The 21,905-nt window shown below is 39.2% G+C and overlaps 1 protein-coding gene across 14 annotated transcripts in view; it reads left to right on the forward strand.

Moving 5' to 3' along the window:
- CCDC15 (coiled-coil domain containing 15) overlaps nucleotides 1–21,905 on the forward strand; it is a 47,459-nt gene that overhangs the window by 3,549 nt on the left and 22,005 nt on the right. For all 14 annotated transcript variants that reach the window (XR_003586390.3, XR_006057580.2, XR_006057581.2 and 11 more), the window contains exons 4-11: nucleotides 171–362; nucleotides 5,980–6,093; nucleotides 9,587–9,706; nucleotides 11,770–11,886; nucleotides 12,154–12,657; nucleotides 13,552–13,674; nucleotides 16,511–16,585; nucleotides 17,485–17,607. Coding sequence is in view for 8 of the 14 variants with exons in the window: in XM_027959292.3 (XP_027815093.2) it covers nucleotides 171–362; nucleotides 5,980–6,093; nucleotides 9,587–9,706; nucleotides 11,770–11,886; nucleotides 12,154–12,657; nucleotides 13,552–13,674; nucleotides 16,511–16,585; nucleotides 17,485–17,607 (1,368 nt within the window). In the remaining 6 variants the exon portion in view is untranslated. The remainder of the gene's footprint in view (nucleotides 1–170; nucleotides 363–5,979; nucleotides 6,094–9,586; nucleotides 9,707–11,769; nucleotides 11,887–12,153; nucleotides 12,658–13,551; nucleotides 13,675–16,510; nucleotides 16,586–17,484; nucleotides 17,608–21,905) is intronic.

Below are 21,905 nucleotides of genomic sequence, written 5' to 3' on the forward strand. Positions count from 1 at the left end.
CCCAGTAGGTGCCTGGTAAATGTTAGCTCCTTTGCCAACTAGAAGTCCCCGTCCCTCTCCCCAGCCCCGGTTTTAAGACTTTTGGGCTGCTTGTAGATATTAGTTGATTATACTGGGCTGGGGGGAATCACTTTCACAAGAGGAATCTCACTCTTCCTTCCTTCATGTAGGCAGAGAAAGAAGGCTCAATAGCCATGTACTCTTCAGATCTAGCACACTTAACTCCTAAAAGAACGAGCGTTTTTCCAAGCAATTTGAATGCTGCTATTGGAAGGGCCAGATTGCCTCCTCCCCACATGCTTGAGGGTGGAATAGAAGACAGAGAGAATCAGAATGAACTGTTCCAACAACAAGCCCAGGCTGTAAGTACATATTCATTTTATTTATGTTTCTGGTTTTTTCTTTTTTTTAGATATATAACATACCTGGCCTATGATGAAGAGATTAGGAGTCACATCAACTTCGATTTTTATCACCTCCCCCCCCCCTTTTTTTACCTTTGTAAAGTGAAGATTAATGGGACGATGTTTATTTTTAATATATATTTAAAATTATATGAGAGTCCTTTGGACAGCAAGAGGATCAAATCAGACAATCCTAAAGGAAATCAACCCTGAATATTCAGTGGAAGGACTGAAGCTGAAGCTGAAGCTCCACTACTTTGGCCACCTGATGTGAAGAGCCAACTCACTAGAAAAGACCCTGATGGCTGAGAAAGGTTGAGGACAGGAAGAGAAGGGGGAGACAGAGGATGAGATGGTTGGATAGCATCACTGAGTCAATGGATATGAGTTTGAGCAAACTCCAGGAGATTGTGAAGGACAGGGAAGCCTGCGTGCTATAGTCCATGGGGTTGCAAAGAGTTGGACATGACTTAGTGACTGAACAATAGCAACAATTTATATTTATTGATTAGACACTTATGATACTAAAGTATTAGAGTTCAAAACTCACGAGAAAAAGCTTTAAGTCAAAGAACGTAGATGTTCCAATTATACTTAAGTTCTTATGGGTAAGTGACTCTCAGTTTACAGCATATGGACAAAAGTGATTCCTAACCTCTATTCCACAAAGGTTCAGTACGTATATGGGAATTCCCATGACTGTTTTTGTTTCTTTTTTCTGTCCCTCAGTCTGATTATCACAGTGAATTGACCTGTAAGTCAAGTAATAATAAGTAAACTCTAAATTGACATACTCACAAATTTTTAATGTAACTTTTCAGTGATTGACTTTGAATACCTAATATTTAAAAATTAACCACCATGCGTAGCTCCAGCCGCTCAGGTCACTTGACGCCATCTAATCAGCACCCCCACCCTGCTTAGTGTACCTTGGTTTCTGTTCAGTTGATCACGTTCTTCAACTTGGTTGTGGGAATAATCCTTCGTCTTATCATTTTATTTTATTTCATTTTATTTAGTTCTACAAGTTTATTGCTACCAACTAATCTCCCTCCACCCTCCTCACGCGTGTGCTCAGTCATGGAACCCCATGGACTGCAGCCCGCCAGACTCCTCTGTCCACTGACTTTTCCAGGCAAGAATACTGGAGTGGGTTGGCATTTCCTTCTCCTGTCTTATCCTTTTAAAATGTAATCCAGAGGGTTAGTAAGAGGAGAAAAAAAATGTGGAAAGTAATGATTATATGAAAATAAAAGTTGTGTGATGCTAACAAGCTTGGTCATAAATATGAAGCAAATCTTTTTGTGCTGTTAGGATAAATAGAGAAAGTTTTATAAGTACATGTGTGTTAAAATACTTTTTTAAAAGACTTTTTTCTCTTTCCCAGACTATGACTTTTTCTTGTTATTGTTTGGCTTATAGTGATCATTTTTTATTTTCTTTTAAATATTATGAACAATTTACCGAGCCAGTATTTCTTGAGCCAGACACTGCATAAAGTACGAAGGATAAAGCATTGACCAAGACAGACACAGCCTTTGCTTTCATGGTGCTTGTAGCTATAAATCCCATTAGAGTGAGGCTTGTACTTCATCTGTTCAGTTCAGTTCAGTTCAGTCGCTCAGTCATGTCTGACTCTGCGACCCCGTGAATCACAGCACACCAGGCCTCCCTGTCCATCACCAACTCCCGGAGTTCACTCAGACTCACGTCCATCGAGTCAGTGATGCCATCCAGCCATCTCATCCTCTGTCGTCCCCTTCTCCTCCTGCCCCCAATCCCTTCCAACATCAAAGTCTTTTCCAATGAGTCAACTCTTCACATGAGGTGGCCAAAGTACTGGAGTTTCAGCTTTAGCATCATTCCTTCCAAAGAAATCCCAGGGCTGATCTCCTTCAGAATGGACTGGTTGGATCTCCTTGCAGTCCAAGGAACTCTCAAGAGTCTTCTCCCAACACCACAGTTCAAAAGCATCAGTTCTTTGGCACTCAGCCTTCAGGACACATCAGTCCACAGATATTTGAATATACTGTGTTTGTTAAGCATTGTAGGGATACTAATGATATGTGAAATAGGACCTTTCATGGGTTTACATTTCCAAGTAGAGATACAAAGCTAACAGACTCCTAATCTGTTGGTTAATAATATGGAAATATATGCTGCATTTGGTGATAAATTTGTGCAGTGGAAGTTCAAAAATGTTTTAATTCTAAAGAAATAGTTGGGGAAGAATTCTTGGAGGAGGTGGAATTGAGCTGTATATTTTGAACTGGTAAACTGAGTTGAATTGGTAAATTCAAAAGAATTTTAAGATAGGAACAGTAAAAAGTCTAGAATATAGAAGTTTTTATACCCTGTTTTTTTTAGGGGGGGGTGCGGGGGCTGGACCTTGGAGCTTGTAGGATCTTCTTGTTCCCTGACCAGGGATCAAATCCATGCTGCTTGCTGTAGAAGCAAGGAGTCCTAACCATTAGACCACCAGGGAAGTCCCGACCCTGTTTTTTTCTTAAAAGAAGATGAACTACTGAGGAATATTCAGTGACTTAAACTACTCTGAGCCTATAAACTTTTGCTTGTGCAATCTGTGACAATAGAAGCTCAATTTTTTTTAAAAAAATCTTACTGTTTCTGTTGCACTTTCTATCCACTAGATGTCACTAAGAACTAGACAGTGAGACAGTGTCCAAAGCACTAACTCCTTTGGGACAGTTCCAGGCAAACTGGGACAGCTGGTCACCCTGTCTCTCCATGTGTTCATGCTTCTTTACTTACTTTTCTACTACTAACTGGTATTCTCATCATCACAGCTCCAAAACTTTTACAAATTATGTAAAATGAACATTTAACAAATAGGGGGATTTGTAAGCCCACAAACTTAGTGGCTTAAAATGACAAAAACTTTTTCTCTCACAGTTGTGGACACCAGAAGTCCAAAATCAGTTTCACTGAGCCAAAATCAAAGTGTCTGCAGGGATATGCTCCTTTCTACAGATTCTAGGTTAAATTTGTTCTTTGACTTTTTGAGCTTTTGGTGTCTGCTGGCATTCCTTAGCTTGTGGCCACATCAAACCAATCTTTGGCTCCATCTTCACATCACCTTTTTTGTATGTCTGGTTTTCCTCTATCTGTTTTATAAAAGCCACTTATGGTGGCTTTTAGTGCTGGTCTAGATAATCCAAGATTATGTCTTCTCAAGATCCTCAACTTAATCACATGTGCAAAGGCCCTTTCTCCCTGTAAAGTAACAATTACAAGTCTAAGGAATTAAGACCTGATACCTTTGTGTGCATGCTAAGTTGCTTCAGTTATGTCCAACTCTTTGGGACACCATGGGCTATAGCCTGCCAGGCTCCTCTGTCTGTGGGATTTTCCAGGCAAAAATACTGGGTGGGTTGCCACACTCTTCTCCAGGGGGTCTTCCTGATCGAGGAATCAAACCTACATCTCTTGTACATCCTGCATTAGCAGATGGGTTCTTTACCATTGATGCCACCTGGGAAGCCCCTTGATATCTTTGGGTAACTGTTACTCAGCATACTACATCCTAATAGCAGGTCATTGAAAGGGCTTCTGGGTTGATTTAATGACAGAGAAACTGAATGTTAGGTATAGTGCAATTGCTGGACCAGTTGAAATATCCTGCTTAAGGGACTAAAAGCAATCTGCAATTCTAATAGAGGTTGGACTTGATGGAAAAAGAAGAATACGTAACTCTTATTTTAAATCTGTCACACCAAATATTTTGCATCCTTGGTCCCATTATACAGGGCAGTGATGTCTGCCATACCTGACAATGAGTTAAAGCAGGCGTTTGTGGCTCTGTACTTTTTCATAACTTCAACTGCAAATATACTGTGTCTTTTTGCATTGTAATTAACTCTGTCTTGGGGAGTTGGTGATGGACAGGGAAGCCTGGCATGCTGCAATTCATGGGGTCGTAAAGAGTCGGACACAACTGAGCGACTGAACTGAACTGACCCCTTTAGCTACTCTACTAACTAAATTTAGCTACTCTATGGTGAAGTCGCTCACTCGTGTCTGACTCTTCGACCGCATGGACTGTAGCCCACCAGGCTTCTCAGTCCATGGAATTTTCCAGGCAAGAATACTGGAGTGGGTTGCCATTTCCTTCTCCAGGGGATCTTCCCAACCCAGGGATTGAACCCTGGTCTCCCGCACTGCAGGCAGATGCTTTACAGTCTGAGCCACCAGGGCAGCCCAGCTACTCTACTCTAACTAAATTTAAAAGTCCTCCTTTTAATAGAATAAAGTATAATGTTTCAAGCTGGTTTCTCTGGCTAGAGATATAGACCTTCTTAGAAGCAAGGTCAAAACAGAGGTAATATGCTGTAAGGAAACTGGACTGGTAACGAGAGAATTTTCATCTCTAGTCACTGTTAGTAAATACCATAAAATATTTGTTATTCATATCTGTAAACCATAATCATTATTTTCCTTTAAGGAAGAAATGATGTCATTAAACTTTCACTGGATGGGTTGAAATTGGTCCTGGCTTTGCCATAATTTTACTGAATTGTATAGGGATCCACTTTGCTGGGTTTTCCTTAAAGGAACATTCTGTGCAAATATGTGAATATAAAATAGGCAGTGCTTCTCTGAAAAAGAAATCAAAGTAGGTGCTTGCTGAAATTGCTAGGTAGAAATAAGGAATAAGCACAAAATTAACATATTTGATATTAATACTTATTACTAATTGTTGTCTAGAGTACTTGAAACAAATTGGTTCTGTTGAGATGTTTGAATTTGTGTTTAAAATTAATGTAGGAAGGCTTCCTGGAAGAAGACATTTGAGAAAAGACAAGTAAGTACAGTCTTCAAATGTTACAGGTGAAGAAGGAACCCATGTAAATAAGAAAAAGCAATTTTAGGGAACTAGGAGTGATAAAAGTGATCAGGCATGCAAGGACCGGTTGAAGAAATAACTCTTTATTAAGAAGATAGATAAAAGGTAAAGAATATATCTGCTGAATCATTTCCAAATTCAGATCTTTAGGTTCTAATATTTTTGTGTACTTACTTAATATACTGCTAAGTCACTTCAGTCATGGCCGACTCTGTGTGACCCCATAGGTCACATCAGGCTCCCCCATCCCTGGGATTCTCCAGGCAAGAACACTGGAGTGAGTTGCCATTTCCTTCTCCAGTGCCTGAAAGTGAAAGGTGAAAGTGAAGTCGCTCAGTCGTGTCTGACTCTTCGCGACCCCATGGACTGCAGCCTACCAGGCTCCTCCGCCCATGGGATTTTCCAGGCAAGAGTACTGGAGTGGGGTGCCATTGCCTTCTCCAACTTACTTAATATAAAGCATACATTATTAAAAAATGATTTGAGTAACAGCACTTAAATCAAGTTATGAAATGCAGTCTCTTAGAATAATAAAACAGTGTTGTAAAAGCTTATCAGCACATCAGAAAGTCGTCTTTGCAGGTAATCCTCTGGTCTCAGGTCTGGCATTTTTTAATAATAGGGGCCTGTTTTCCTGTTGGAACACTTAGTGAATCTGGTATTAAGACTTTAGCCTGTTTTTGTTTTCTTTTTTCCCCTTTTCCTTGGCAGCTTAGTCAAAGCATGAAACAAGCACGTCACCGGCTGGCATCGTTTAAAACTGTGAATCAGAAAGATGCACCAGAGTTTCCAGATGCTAGAAAGAAAAGCTTTCCCACCCAGGAGGTAACTTAAGTTCTCATGAGTTGTTTCTAAAAATACAGGTAAAAAATTGGATAAAGATTAATTTATACCTCAGCATTATTTAGAACTGAAAAATAATTGGAAATGACCTTAATTTTCCAATAGTAGGGAGTGGTCTACAAACATGATATATCCGTATATAGCTGTTATCAAAAATATCATGCTTTCAAAGGATATTTGAAGCCTAGGGAAAGTGTTTGTGATATAAAGGTAAGTGGAAAAAGTAGGATATAAAATTAGATATAGTATAAGCTCAATTTTAAAAATTCATCCAATAAATATTTATGGACTATGTGTAGTTGCCCGGCATTGTTCTAGAAGCAGAACTTAACAATGATGAAAAGATCCCTCAAGGAGCTCCTGTGCTAGTAGGGAAGCATATTCTTAAACAAGCACGTAAATACAGAATATTATTTCCAATGGTAAGTGTAAACCAAAATATCGAGATGGGGAGAGAACGCTATGTGCATAGACAAAGGCCTGAAAAGAAATGACCCAGGAGGTTCATGCTGATTATTTCTGGGTAGTGTTATTACAAGTGATTTTTTTTTCTTTTTTTTTAATCATAGAAATCTTCCATAGTGTATATATTTTAAATTTTAATCAGGAAGGAAGAGGTCAATGGCATTTTTTAAAAAGAAAGAAATTCTCTTGGTTTTTTGGATTCTCTCCAAGAAATTCTCTTTGGATTTTTTTTTTTTTTTTTTCGCCATACCAAACAGCATGAGGAACTTCCCTGACCAGGAATTGAACCTGTGCCTTCTGCAGGAGAAGCATGGAGTCTTAACCACTAGACCACCAGGGAAGTCCAGAAAGAAATTCTTTTGTTTCAAAATATAGAATAACTTTCTGGACGTCCCTGGTATATATTTTACCATAGTGAAAATGAAGACTGTGATTGCAGTGAGAAAAGCTATAGAGTAAAGTTAGATCAAATTGGAACCTAAATATTGTTAGATTTAAAAGAATATTTAAAGCTATGCTTATAAAATTACATTGTTTTGGTGTCTCCTTATTTCCATGTTCACAAATTTGGATCCTAAACCCGTATATTTCCCTATGTTTACTTAATTTTCACATTAGTTTCAAGTTTTGATAGGCAGCATCGATAAAATGGATTATTAATCAGTCTTTTTTTACTCTTTTTTTGGTACCTTTATCAGCTGTCTCTTGTTTAGTTCTCTCTCAGTTTTCCTATGTAATTAGTATTTTTTTAAACATTTTCCTAGATTACATATATGTTTATATTTTATTTTTGTATTTTTCCCTTAAGTATCTCAGTGCAACCAGCAACCATCAAAGACACGCCTCTATGTTTGTAGTTAGTAGAATACTTCCTCTATAGTGATAATTAAGAAACTTGTAGTTAAATATGGACTTCCCTGTAGCTCAGATGGTAAAGAATCTGCCTGTAATGCAAGAGACCTGGGTTTGATCACTGGATCAGGAAGATCCCTGGAGAAGGAAAGTAGCAATCCACTGCAGTATTCTTGCCTGGAGAATCCCGTGGACAGAGGAGCCTGGCGGGCTACAGTCCATGTGGTCACAAACAGTTGGACACGGCTAAGTGACTGGCACACATAGTTAAATATAAAAAGCAAGTAGGCATGGGTGTGCCTAATATTGCATTCCATCTTAGATGCATCAAGTGTGGTTGCCTCTAGGATTGCATTGTTGTAACTCAAGACACAGTTTCATTTGTAACTAAATTCTTGACTTGGTTTCTTGACAATTTTCATACCTCTTCCACAGATTTGGCAGTACTGTAGTTTTGGTCCGTAAGACTGACTTCCCGGAACTGCTAAAAGGAGATGGTTGGACCCAGTTTATTTAAACCAGAAAAAGAAGGATGACCAGATCCTAGAGACTGATACTTTATATTGTGCAGAACATATTCCAACCTTTCAATTGATGTTTTTCCAAAAAGAGTACTGTTCCTAGGTCTGACTGAAATAATTATCCAGTAGAAGAGAGGAGGTTAAGTCTGATACAACATCCTTGTATAAACCAGTTTTATACGTCAAAGGTGCCATTTAAGTGTAGTTCATTATGATAATGATGACTGGTCTAGCTGCTTGCTTTCAAATAATGCCTGTGCTGTTTCAGATAAAGTACCACAAACAAATCTATGCCATATAATTGACAGTGAAAATTTTCTTATCGAGTATGTAGTCTTTGCTTTAAATCTGAACAGTTCTACCCACTCAGTTGTGAGCAGGAGGAATCTGCTGGTCAGAAAGAACAGCCTATAACCCAGTTGAGCTCTGGTTTCATTTGCTTATTAGACTTATTTTTACTGCCATTAGAATCTGTCTGGTTGTCACTGTTGTTCTAGATTTAGAGATACACGTAGAAGATAGGTTCATTTGCCCGCTGTTAGGTCACCAAGACAAAATTATAAGCATTCTGAAGTTGTTACTGGCTAGGATAGGGGCAAATTGCAAAGAAAGTTAAAGTATTCTACTATCTTATATCACTCCTTACGTTTGTTAGGTAAATTATTTGTTTGTATACTTGAAATAGAACTCTCTATTCTGTATTATCAATAACCTCAGATATGTAGATGACACCACCCTTATGGCAGAAAGTGAAGAGGAGCTAAAAATCCTCCTGATGAAAGTGAAAGAAGAGAGTGAAAAAGTTGGCTTAAAGCTCAACATTCAGAAAACGAAGATCATGGCATCTGGTCCCATCACTTCATGGGAAATAGATGGGGAAACAGTGGAAACAGTATCAGACTTTATTTTTGGGGGCTCCAAAATCACTGCAGATGGTGACTGCAGCCATGAAATTAAAAGACGCTTACTCTTTGGAAGGAAAGTTATCTAGTTACCAACCTAGATAGCATATTGAAAAGCAGAGATATTACTTTGCCAACAAAGGTCCGTCTAGTCAAGGCTATGGTTTTTCCTGTGGTCATGTATGGATGTGAGAGTTAGACTGTGAAGAAAGCTGAGCGCCGAAGAATTGATGCTTTTGAACTGTGGTGTTGAAGAAGACTCTTGAGAGTCCCTTGGACTGCAAGGAGATCCAGCCAGTCCATTCTGAAAGAGATCAGCCCTGGGTGTTCTTTGGAAGGACTGATGCTAAAGCTGAAACTCTAGTACTTTGGCCACCTCATGTGCAGAGTTGACTCATTGGAAAAGACTCTGATGCTGGGAGGGATTAGGGGCAGGAGGAAAGGGGGATGACAGAGGATGAGATGGCTGGATGGCATCACCGACTCGATGCATATGAGTCTGAGTGAACTCCGGGAGTTGGTGATGGACAGGGAGGCCTGGCATGCTGCAATTCATGGGGTCGCAAAGAGTCGAACACGACTGAGCAACTGAACTGAACTGAACTGATTCTGTGATTCTGTATTAGATTACCATAAACTGCTAAGATTGTATCAGATAGTTCACAAAAACTCAACTTAGTGTTATGAGCATATTGCTTTCTCTAGACCATTTGTATTAATTTTTCTTTTTTGCAGAAAGCACTTTGTAGGAAGCCATCATTTACCAGGATAAATATAGGCGTAAGAGAACTGCCCTTGGAGGTCCATCAAGGTCTTTTAACTCCTGCAGATTACCAGAAATTTATGGATGATCAGGTAGGTAAATATTAAGAGTAGAGGGGAAAAAAGATGCCCTGTTAGAACTAACCATACAAGATGGACTTAAGTTTTGGGATTATAATATCCAATAGTTTTTTTTTTCTAACAGTTTTATTGAGCTATAATTCACATACCACACAATTCACCTACTTTAAAGTGTACCCTTCAGTGTTTTTTGGTGTATTCACAGGATTGTGCAACCATCATGTGAAGTCGCTCAGTCATGTCTGATGCTTTGCGATCCCATGGACTGTAACCTGACAGGCTTCTCTGTCCATGGGATTTTCCAGGCAAGAGTACTGGAGTGGGGTGCCATGTGCAGCCATCACCACAATCTAATTTAGAAGATCCTCATTATCCCTAAAAGAAACACTGTACCCATTAACTGTCACTCCCTAGTCCCTTCCTGTTTCTATCCCCAGAACTAAACAACCACTAAACTACTTTCTGTCTCTGTAGATTTGCATATTCTGGGCATTTCATGTAAATGTGTGTTTCATATAAATGGAATAGTATAAAATGGGGCTTTTGTGACTGACTTCTTTTACTTTGCTTAATGTATTCAGAGTTTATCCACCTTGTAGCATGTATCAGTACATCAGTATATTACACTTGGTATATCCATTCATCAGTTAATAGACATTTGGATTGTTTCCACTTAGCTTTTATGCATAATTGTGCCATAAGCAGTTAGATGTATTTGTGTGAACATTCATTTCTCTAGTTATGGAATTTCTGGATCACATAACTATGCCTGTTATTTTGAGGAACTGTCAAGCTGCTTTCCATTAGCAATATATGAGGTTTCCAGTTTCTCCACATCCTCTTCAATCCTTGTTGTTGCCCATCTTTTTATAGCCTCCTAAGTAGGTTTGGAGTGGTATCTCACCATACTTTCAATTTGTATTTTCCTGATGACTAGTGATCTTGAGTATCTTTTCATTTGCTTATTGCCCATTTATTTATCTCTCATGAAGAAAAATCTGTGTTCAGATGCAGTGCCATTTTTAAGTTGGGTTGTCTTTTTATTATCAAGTTGTAAGAATTCTTTTGGCTTCCCTGTGGCTCAGCGATAAGGGATCCACATGCAGTGCAGGAGACACAGCTTTGATCTCTGAGTTGGGAAGATTCCCTGGAGAAGGAAATGGCAACCCACTCCAGTATTCTTGCCTGGGAAATCCCATGGACAGAGGAGCCTGGTGGGCTGCAGTCCAGGGGGTTGCAAAAAGAGTTGGACTCTACTTAGTGAATAAACAAAAACAAAATTCTTCATATATTCTGAATGCAGATCCTAAAGTTACATGATTTGCAGGTATTTTCTCCCATTCTCTGGGTTGTTATTTCATTTTTTTGTGTTTATGTGTGTGAGAAGCCTCTTTATTGGGGTACCTTCCTTTATTGGTGTAAGAACAAAAGTTCCAAATTAACCATGTCACTGCTTTATTCTCATAATAGATTTTTTTTCTCCAATTCTTTTCAAATTTTAGACTCATTTGTGAATATATCTTTCTACATTAAAACTACTCCTCAACTCACAAAGACCCCACTTACCTTTGATTTCTATGGATACATTTTCAATTACTCATTTTATCCACTACACAAAAATCCCACCATTTTGTAAGCAGTTTAAAGGCCCTCAAATGACTCTCCACCAATTCATCAAAAGAAAATTACCAAAATACAAATCTTTTTAAAACAATAAAAAATTTCTGTTTCCAAAACCATATTTATAAGGCTGACATTCCATCAACATAACAATGAAATTGCATCAACATTGCCATCAATGTAAATATTCATTTCACTTTCTTAATGCTATCATTTTTTAGCACAAAATTTTTAGGTTTGGTGTCTAATTTTTGCTACTTGTGCTATGGTGTAGTATCTATTAAACCATCACTTAATTCTACATAAGAATTTTATAGTTTTAGCTCTTATAATCTATATGGAGTTTTTTTTATATATAGTGTGAAGAAGAATTCTAACTTAATTCTTTTACATGCATTCTTGTTTCTACCTGTAACATTTGTTTGTTTTTCCATTTTTGTTTGTATGTTCTTTAGGAACCTGAGGAATCTTCATCTGTTATGATAGATAAGAAAGGGAAAAAGCATTTGTCTTGGGGGGACCAGGAGACTCTCCTTCCTGAAGACAAAGATATACCTTTCAGCAGAGTTCAGGTAAAGCAGAGGGAAGGGAGATGGTATAATATAAATGAAAGTAATTATGATTTGGACTTGAGCTGTTGGTATTCTTGTGCCTGGTTTGGGATTGTAGATTCAGATTCTGTTGAGTTGAGCAAAGACTGTAATTTTGCGTTTTATCTTAGTAATGTTCGGTTTGGTTTGACTGCCTTATCCTTTTAAGATTATTTTAGGAATCTCACAGAAAACCTGAGTGTTACTGCTACTTGGCATTCTATATTCAATGTTTCTGTTCACTTTTAGAAAGTACAATTCAAAACCCCACTATTTGATGTGATGGAAGAGGAAGAAGTAAAGCAATTACATCAGGACGTTTTGCCAGAAACCCAGGATTATCTTCCAGAAGCCCAGGGGGATTTGACAAGTGTCCTCGATGTTGAGTGGGAAGCCCAGCGCTGTGAGCCGAGACTCAGTACCCAGCATATCGACCTGGAAGACCACACTGTTGAGGCCAAAGCCCAGGCCATTAAGACAAAAACTAAGAGTGGTATGCTGAAAGACACGACTGTTGGACTAGAAGATGGGGATATTGCCTTGGAAGTGCAAGATTTTCCACTCCAAAATCAGACTTTTCTACCCACAGATGAGCACATTCTCCCCAAAGACCAGAATGTTCTACCGAAATGTCAGGACCAGGATTTTCTACCTGAAGACCAGTGTGTTTTACCCAAAGACCAATGTGTTCTCCCCAAAGACCAGAATATTCAACCCAAATGTCAGGACCAGGATTTTCTACCCAGCAATCAGGTAAAATAAAGTGGAAAGAAGATAACAACAAAAAGAAATAAGCATGTTAAGGCTTGTAGTGCGATTTGCAAGAACTATTGCAGCTGATTTAGAGAGTCATAGTTGGGGAAAAGATAACTTGCCTGATTGATTTCTCACATGTCCAACATTCTTATTAATGTTAAACTTCTTAGCAGCAGCATATTACCCCTGTCTGGACAATTTACTTTTTAAAAAAACTTTCTTTGTCAGGTAAAATATTTCTCACAGCTGTCATCTGTTTTGAGAGCTGAAAGATGGGAAAAAAGAGTAGACCGCTAGTGTCCAACAGTATTTTTAACCCAGGTCCCAAGGCCAGCCCTCCAGCAGAGATTGATTAGACTAAGAGGAAAAGAAAGGGATCAACAGGAAGTAAATTACTTAGGGCTGTGGCTAGGCTTATGTGGCATAGTGTATTAACTTATTCTCTAAGATGATGGCCTCAGTTAATTATTGATTACCTTGTGTTTCTTAACTGAACAACTGCTATTTTATATTTGTTCTTTTTTAGAGAGCAGATTTGAAGCCAGAAGTATCAATGTTGATAGGTAGGAGTCAGGGAGAGGTGTTTCCTGTGGATATCCATCAGGATCTTTTACACAGGCATGAAGATGAGGCCTTCATCAGTGGCAAGGTAGAGCAGAAAAAGGAGAGAACATGAGGAATTGCATTATTTGGGCTTAGTTTGGAACTTTTCAAGATTGTTCTCAGATAGATTTCAAGAAGTGTGGTTTGTGTTTTATTACATATTGTTTCACATTATCTGGAGTTGAAAAAATTACTGTAAGGTTCCTAATAAAGCCTGGACTATTATTTCATGTTGCTTCCATTGAACAATTGACAATATATGGTTGTTTTTTTTTTTTTGTCTTTTAGAAGGTATGCTTCAAGGAGACATATTGTGATATGATGAATGAGAAAGGAAGAAAAGAGTTTTCTCTGGAAAGTTATCAATATCTGCCTCCTAAACTTCAGGACCAGGCCTCCATCAGAGATCAGGTAGAGTCCAGTCAAAAATCCCATGGACGGAGGAGCCTGGTAGGCTCCAGTCCATGGGGTCACTAAGAGTTGGGCACGACTGAATGACTTCACTTTCACTTTTGACTTTCATGCATTGGAGAAAGAAATGGCAACCCACTCCAGCATTCTTGCTGGGAGAATCCCAGGGACAGAGGAGCCTAGTGGGCTGCTGTCTGTGGGGTCGCACAGAGTCAGACACGACTGAAGCGACTTAGCAGTAGCAGCAAACTTCAGGACCAGGCCTCCATCAGAGATCAGGTAGAGCTCAATCAAAAAGATATAGATGGGGGACTTCCCTGGCGGTCCAGTGGGCTTCCATTGTGGCTCAGACTGTAAAGAGTCTGCCTGAAATGCGAGAGATCTGGGTTCTATCCCTGGGTTGGGAAGATCCCCTGGCAGAGGAAATAGCAACCCACTCTAGTATTCTTGCCTGGAGAAGCCCATGCACAGAGGAGCCTGGCGGGCTACAGTCCATGAGGTCGCAGAGTCGGACACAACTGAGTGACAACACTATTCCAGTGGTTAAGACTCTGCACTTCCACTGCAGGGGTGCAATTCAGTCCTTGATTGGGGAACTAAGATCTCACATGCTCCGAGGTGTGCCCCTCCTCCCCACCCTGCAAAAAAAGAAGAGACATAGATGGAAAATAAAGTAACTGGATTTTATACATTTCCAACAACTGGTAATGTGAAATATAGAATCAGACCCTTGTTTAGTGAACTGTATCAGTCAAAGCAGTTCTGTCATTCAGAAGACTGATAAATCACACTTGTATTCTTATTGCGGAATCAGACTATTTTAATTTATTAAGATTATGCTATAACTTTTGGTGAGGCATTATTCCCACAGGTATACTGCTCTTACATGAACAATGTAGGGGAATTAGCAGATCCTAAATTACTTAAAATTTGAGGGGGTTGTCAGACTGTTCTGTGAATGTTTCGGGATTAAAAAGTAAGATCTATAGAGTTGGGTTAAAAGTTTAACATCCCTGTTCAAACTAAAATGTATCAGAATACCCTCATGTGGTACCATTTCCCTGGCATTCTCACTGAAGCCCAGAGTGTTAAGGTTAGCATGTTGCCCTGGTTAGACGATTTGTTTTCTGTGTTTGTCATTTCTTTTAAACGTATTTCTGAAGCAACTGTCATCTCTAATGCGAGAAGAAAGATGAATTGACTCTGGGGTGACATCAGTACATTCAACCTAAAATGTAAGACCACCTCCCTCCCTGCAGAGGGCAGGTAGAGCAGAAGACAGTGGGCACGCTATCTGCTTTCTAAAAAAGTCACTGCAGGTGGTGACTGCAGCCATGAAATCAAAAGACGCTTGCTCCTTGGAAGGAAAGTTATGACCAACCTGGACAGCATATTAAAGAGCAGACATATTACTTTGCAAACAAAGGTCCATCTAGTCAAAGCTATGGTTTTCCCAGTAGCCATGTATGGATGTGAGAGTTGGACTATAAAGAAAGCTGAGCACTGAAGAATTGATGCTTTTGAACTGTGGTGTTGGAGAAGACTCTTGAGAGTCCCTTCGACTGCAAGGAGATCCAACCAGTCAATCCTAAAGGAAATCAGTACTGAATATTCATTGGAAGAACTGATGCTGAAGCTGAAACTCCAATACTTTGGCCACCTGATGCGAAGAGCTGACTCATTTGAAAAGACCCTGATGCTGGGCAAGATTGAAGGCAGGAGGAGAAGGGGACAATAGAGGATGAGATGGTTGAAAGGCATCACTGACTTAATGGACATGAGTTTGAATAAACTCTGGGAGTTGGCGATGGACAGGGAGACCTGGTGTGTTGCATTCCATGGGGTCGCAAAGAGTTGGACATGACTGAGCGACTGAACTGAACTGAACTGAGATTACTTAAGATTTGGGCTAGAGCTTGTCAAGCTAGCTTGTATGTAGGTTGCATAGAATTAAAGCTTCTGGCATTAGACTAAGAGTATGATGTCTTCAGTTATTTCAAAATGTGTCAAATCTAAAGAGAGTCCAGGTGACAAAGCATATGTCTGTCATTTGGGCCAAATAAGAGATAGATTTTACTTGTATAATATTGATTGGTTGTCAGTAAATAGTTCTTAGTAAACTCAAGTCCTTCAGTAAATTTGGCTTTGAACATTTAGTCTTCTATACATTGAAGGAATTCTACTCTTGGGCAGCTGAAGCAGTACACCAAAGCCAGACATCCAGTTTACAGACCAATTATGATGAAGAACAAAACAAGCTGTTTGCCACTCACAGCTTCCCAGACTTCACCACTTCTGTTGTTTGTGCACGGAATTATCAGGGACACTGAGTAAGCGTCCTTAAGGGAAGTGACACAAGCTTGTTTCCTGGCATTACCTGAGAATATGTTGGCAACTTTGTAAAGATATTTTCTTGTTGCCTTATCTTATTCTAAATGTGTTGTTGAATAAAGAGTTACCCCATGCAAGAAAAGAAAAAGAAAAAAACAGAATAATCTAGGATTTGCTTTCAAATACCCTAGGAAAAATGTGGGAGAAAAGATATATGAAAAAACATGATATTGCTAACTGCTGACACTGGGTGATGGGTATCTTTGGATTCCTTATACTATTTTTTTTCTACTTTGATGTGTGTTTGGAAATTTTATATTAAATACATACATGCACACACCTGTTAAATTATCCTTCCCTCGTATCATTATTGTGGGTTGTCACTGAAGTGTACAGTACTATTATTAAACTACTATTATTATTTAATAGGTTATTATTTAATAGGTTATTAAATAATAACCTATTATTTTTGCTCAATTAGTTTTGTATTTTGTTGTTCCTTTAGAGCAAGTGTGTTATGCAACCCTCACGTTTCAAGAAATCGGAGCTTGGAAGAGGAATTGCTTCTGGAGTGTGGTTGGTAAGTCTCACCAGTGTTCAAGACCTAGCCCTTCCCAGAAAGCAAGTAGAACAGAATATAGTGGGGAGTAAGTGACGACAGATTCCTTAGGTTTGAATTCCAGATTGGCAGGGCAAAGTCATAACTGCTTCAGGGGTTTAGTGTTAAGGTCAATAACAATGGGCAAAGGTATAACGTCCTCTTGTTCTGTGACTGTTCTGCCCTGTTGAGACTGGTTCTGGCCTCTTCACTGAAGCTTTCGCTAGGGCCCTGGCCTGATGCTACTTCTTGGACAGTTGTTCAAGGTTTCTTTTCTTTTAGCACAGGAACTATGGGCAGGCCTCGCATAATGTGACAGATGAGAGATGGAGAGAGGAGCTATTTCTGGAGCACTGTGAATGTGTCATTCATGAAATCCAGGATCCAGTCTCTGCCAGAGAGAAGGTAGAGCTTAGTATAGTGAGGAGTAAGCAGTAGAAAGTCAATTAGTGAGAGTTTGATACGGGCTTGCCAGAGCTATGCTGCCAGCAAGCAATGATGATAGTGTTATCTCTTATTAACAGTATTAGTAATGTTATTAGTATCATTATGAATAACAGCTTAAATTCATTAAACATTTACCATAGCCACAATGGTTCTAGAACTTTGTATCCGTTGTCTCATTAAACTCTCAAAATAACCCTGGGAGATCGATGCCATTATTCCTTGTTTTACCAATAGAGAAACTTAGGATTGCTTCGCAGATACAGTTAAAAATCCATAGTAGTGGCAAGAAGTGTAGTGTCTACTTTCATGCCCTAATGCATCAGTCTCTTCTGACATGTTTAGATTACATCAGGGCTATCACTGCAGCCTAAAGTATTTTCACCAACATCATGTCACTGCTCATGCAATTTGGTGAACACTTTTGTATCTTTCAGAGCTTATCCTCCATACAGCAACCATGTGTTGGAACAGCTGAAAAATGGCAGGAAGATTTGCTTCTGGATGGGCATCAGCATCTTGCATCCAAGCAGCAGAGAGAGGCTTCTAGCAGAAAACAGGTAGAGCAGACTGTGGAGTGTGAGCAGTGGGATTTAGATAGGGTCATAGGTACCTACTGAGCTGGGAACAGTAAGGCTGAGCAAAAAGCAGATTCTTGGTTTATTTCATGGTGTGTGAAACCTATCCTGACCTAAGATTACTCCCTGAAGGCTAGGGTATTGTCAGAAACACTTGTTGCCTATTGGAAAAATTGTATTTTTTACATGTGTATTCTCTTATAAAAGGTGTTTTTTTGGTGTCTCTTCTTTTATGAGAAGGAAAGAAGTAAGTGGTTTCTGAAGGGTCGGGGTCAGGAGGATCTTAACCCAACAGCCAGGACTAGATCCCCATCAGGAACCTGGTAGAGCATGAGGCAGGATCACTAAGACATTTAGGCTGGAACTTGTTAGGGTTATGTTTTGCAAGAAAATGTCACAGTACTCTGGCCTACTGAGATTTCCCTATGACTGAAGTCTAGTTTATTCCCATCAGAATTTTACACTGTCTGCATAATTTCTAACTCGTGGTTTTTTGTTATTTTAGAAACAGAGCCTTCAGGCAACCAGCATTGTTAGAATATATGAAAAAGATCAAGAGAAATTTTCCCTTGGTCCTTTTAAAAGAGCAGAAAAAAAGGAAGAAAGGCAAAAAGAAGGACTTGGGCTGAGCTTTTCAGACTAAACTGCAGCTTTATTATTTTTGGTTTAGGTCTCTAAGGTTGGTCTAAGGGAAGGCTGTTGTGTTTTATTCTGCATCACCATTTCTATATTCTGCAAGCCCTTTCTACTTGCAGTCCTTTGCCTATTTTTTCCTCTTTTTGAGAGTCTTCTTTTTTTTTTCTTTGCGAAGCTGGTCTCTTCTCATCCTTTAGAATTTCAACTTCAGCTTCTGCTCTGACCACCTTATCAGAAGTAGGCCTCCTCCCCTTTTGTGGTTTTCCTCTGTCCCTGCATTCTGTTTGTTTCCTTTTCCATACACAAGACAGTTGGTAATTACTTATTTCCATGTTTTCCAGTAGTCTGTAAGCTTTATGAAGAGAGAGAGCATACCTGTTTTGTTTACTGGAGTGTGGACAGCCTTTAGCATGGTGCCTAGTACCTGCTTGTCTCTTGCTAAATTTGTTTAGAAAGAATTGGTCAGTCAATCAAATGTTTATTGAGCACCAGTTTGATGTTAGCCATTGTTTAGGTTTTAAATATTAAAGATATAGCTGTGAATAAGACTTAGCACTCAAGTTTCAGACCGTCTGAAGAAGAGAGACTGACAAATAAGCGGTAATTATGAAGCAACGTAATTAGTGGTAGAGAATTGATAGGCCATTAACTGAGCAAGAAGAGGGGCACCTAGTCCTGACTGTCTGATTCAGGGTGCCACTTTAATAGTCAGAATCTCTTCTGCCTGTCCTTCTGTCACACCAGCCCTGAAAACCCTAGATCAGTCCTTTCACCTTTCAGACTCCCAAACAATCCAGGTTTATTGTAAAAAAAAAAAAAAAACACCTCTTTAGTGGTATAGATATAATTATACACATCCATACTTGGGGTGTTACAGTCACAAATAGATCCCCAGTGCTGCTTACCATTTTTCTTAGTTGCTATTTGTTAGCTCCCTCACACATGGCCCACACTGATAATTCTAAACCTTAAATACTCCATAAAGTTCTTTCTGCAACCCTATACTCTTTGACTTTCATTAAAAAGGGGGCCATCATTCAATAATTCCCTTGACCATTTACTCTTTTGCCATTTTTCTCTGTTTCTACTAATCTCAGAGGAAGAATCGTCCTTTTTCCTTTTGGACTGTATGGCACATGAGATCTTAGTTCCCTGACCAGGTATCGAACCCAGGCCCCCTGCATTGGGAGTGTGAAGTCTTATCCACCGTACCGCCAGGAATGTCCCATCCCAGAGTTGTTTTTCTTTGGATCCATATTCTGGATTCACTTTCCATGTTTTCTTCTGGGTCCAGTTTTGAACATTATATTGTGAGACTGACTTCTTGTTAAAATCCTCTGAAGAATGTTCCTTTTTTTGTTCTAGCAGGCAGTTGACCTGGTTAAGTTCAGGCTCCAAGTTCTCTCTCATCTTCTGTGAATAGCAGCTCCAATGTTAGTTCAGTTCTCAGAGCCTTCTTTATACTCCATTAAGTCCATCCCAGGCAGCACAGCTCAGGGGTGATTCTGGGGTGTATGCCATTTCATACATAGAATTAAGGAATCCACTTTTCTAACTCACTCCTTTTTTAAAAAATTAATTTTTATTGGATTATAGTTGATTTACAATGTTGTATTAGTTTCAGGTGTACAGCAGAGTGACTCAGTCATGCAGACACATATCTGCATTCTTTTTTGGATTCTTTTTCCCATTTAGGTTATTACGGAGTGTTGAGTAGCATTCCATACTCACCCCTCTTCAGGGTACCACACGCATATACTCTCCAGATACTTAGAGCCACATTTCCTACAATTTTTACTTAGAATCAGTGAGAGAGAGCTAGAGGCTCGGAGTGGGCTTACTCCTTGGCCAGTGCTGGAAGTCTGATTTTTCTTACTTTATAACAGTGATTTTTCCTGTACTTACTTTTGGCTGTACTGGGTCTTCCTTGCCGCATGCAGGCTCTCTGGAGCTGTGGCCTGCTGGCTTCTCATTGCGGTGGCTTCTGTTGTGGCGCACAGGCTCTAGGGGCATGGGCTTCAGTGGTTGAGATGCACGGGCTTAGCTGCTCCATAGTGTGTGGAATCTTCCTGGACCAGGGGTCAAACCTGTGTCTCCTGCATTGGCAGGCAGATTCTTAACCACTGGACCACTGGGGCAGTCCTTTTTTACGTTTATGAAAGCAGAAAAAATAATTTCATTTTTATTACAGCAAAAAGTAAATACAAATAAAAAGGAAAAAAGACCCCAAATTACAGAGATAGCCACCATTAACCTTTTGCTACATATTGTTTTTAGATTTTATCTGTAACAAACTTTATTGAGGTGTATAGTCAATTCTCTTTATTCATAATAGTTATGTTCTATAAACTTGCCATAAATACTGCAACTGAATTTTAGTCAGTACTGAACCGTTGCTTAACTGTTTTGCATGAATTTCTGTTTAGATACCTTATTAAAATGTATTGTTGATTCGTTAACATTGGACTCACTGCCAACGGCACTATAGCTCACGCCTGAATGAAGCTTATCTAATAGATGTATTTTCTCCATAAGGCACATCACAACCTTCTTATGCTAAAAACACTAGGTAGAACTTGAGCACTGTGCTTGAGGGGTGTTTTAAATAGCACAATCAACGAAAAAAACACAAAAATGCAAAAAGCTTTGGACTCAATGTACATTTGAAAGGATACTTGTTTACAGTATGAAGGCTGAAATAAGAAGGCAGAGCATCACAGTGTTTGACCTTAGCTGACAACATGTCCATCTGATGACTCACATTTTTCCCAGCACTGCTCACGTCTGGAGGTGACCACAAGCACTGCAAGCGTTAATTCTACGATAACAAATACGTCTTGGTGAATAGGCAAATTCACAAATAAGGAGTAGTCAAATAATGAAGCCTAGCTGCTTTGTATACCAAACAGGTATACAGCCCATTGAAAATTTACAGTTCAGTGTTTTTACTATATTCAGAATGTTGTGCAGACTTTGCTATAGTCACTTCTAGAATGTTTAATCACTGTCCGGAAGTCACATACCCTTTAGCAACCACTCATTCCCTTTTGCCCCTTACCTCCAACCCCAGTCCTAGGTAACCACTAGTCTACTTTTAAATCTCTCTAGATTTGCCTATTCTGGACATTTTATATAAAAGGGATCATAGAATGGCCTTTTATCACTGAGTTCTTTAACTTAGCGTAATGTTTTCCAAGTCATAGACCTTATAGCATGTAGCAATGCTTATAGCATGTAGCAATGATTGCTAGTCATTGGATAATATTCCATTGTATGCATGTAGCATATTTTATTTATCCATTCATCAGTTGATAGGCGTTTGGATTGTTTCTACTTCTTGACTATTAATAGTGAATAGTGCTGCTGTGAACATTTGTTTATATGTTTCTCTGTGATATGTGTTTCCATTTTCCTTGGGTGTATAAGTAGGAGGAGATTGCTGAGACTTATGGTATCCATCCATATGCTTAACCTTTGGGGAGGAACTGCCAAACTGGTTTCCCAAGTGGCACAGTGCTGTCCGTTCTTACCAGCAGTATTACGAGGTTTCTGTTTTTCCACGTCCTCACAAACACTTGTTATTTATTGTCTTTTGTCTTTTTAATTATAGCTCTCTTAATGGGTGTGCAATGATATCTCATTGT

Source organism: Ovis aries, chromosome 21 (assembly GCF_016772045.2).
Source record: "Ovis aries strain OAR_USU_Benz2616 breed Rambouillet chromosome 21, ARS-UI_Ramb_v3.0, whole genome shotgun sequence".
In the NCBI taxonomy this organism is placed as follows: domain Eukaryota; kingdom Metazoa; phylum Chordata; class Mammalia; order Artiodactyla; family Bovidae; genus Ovis; species Ovis aries.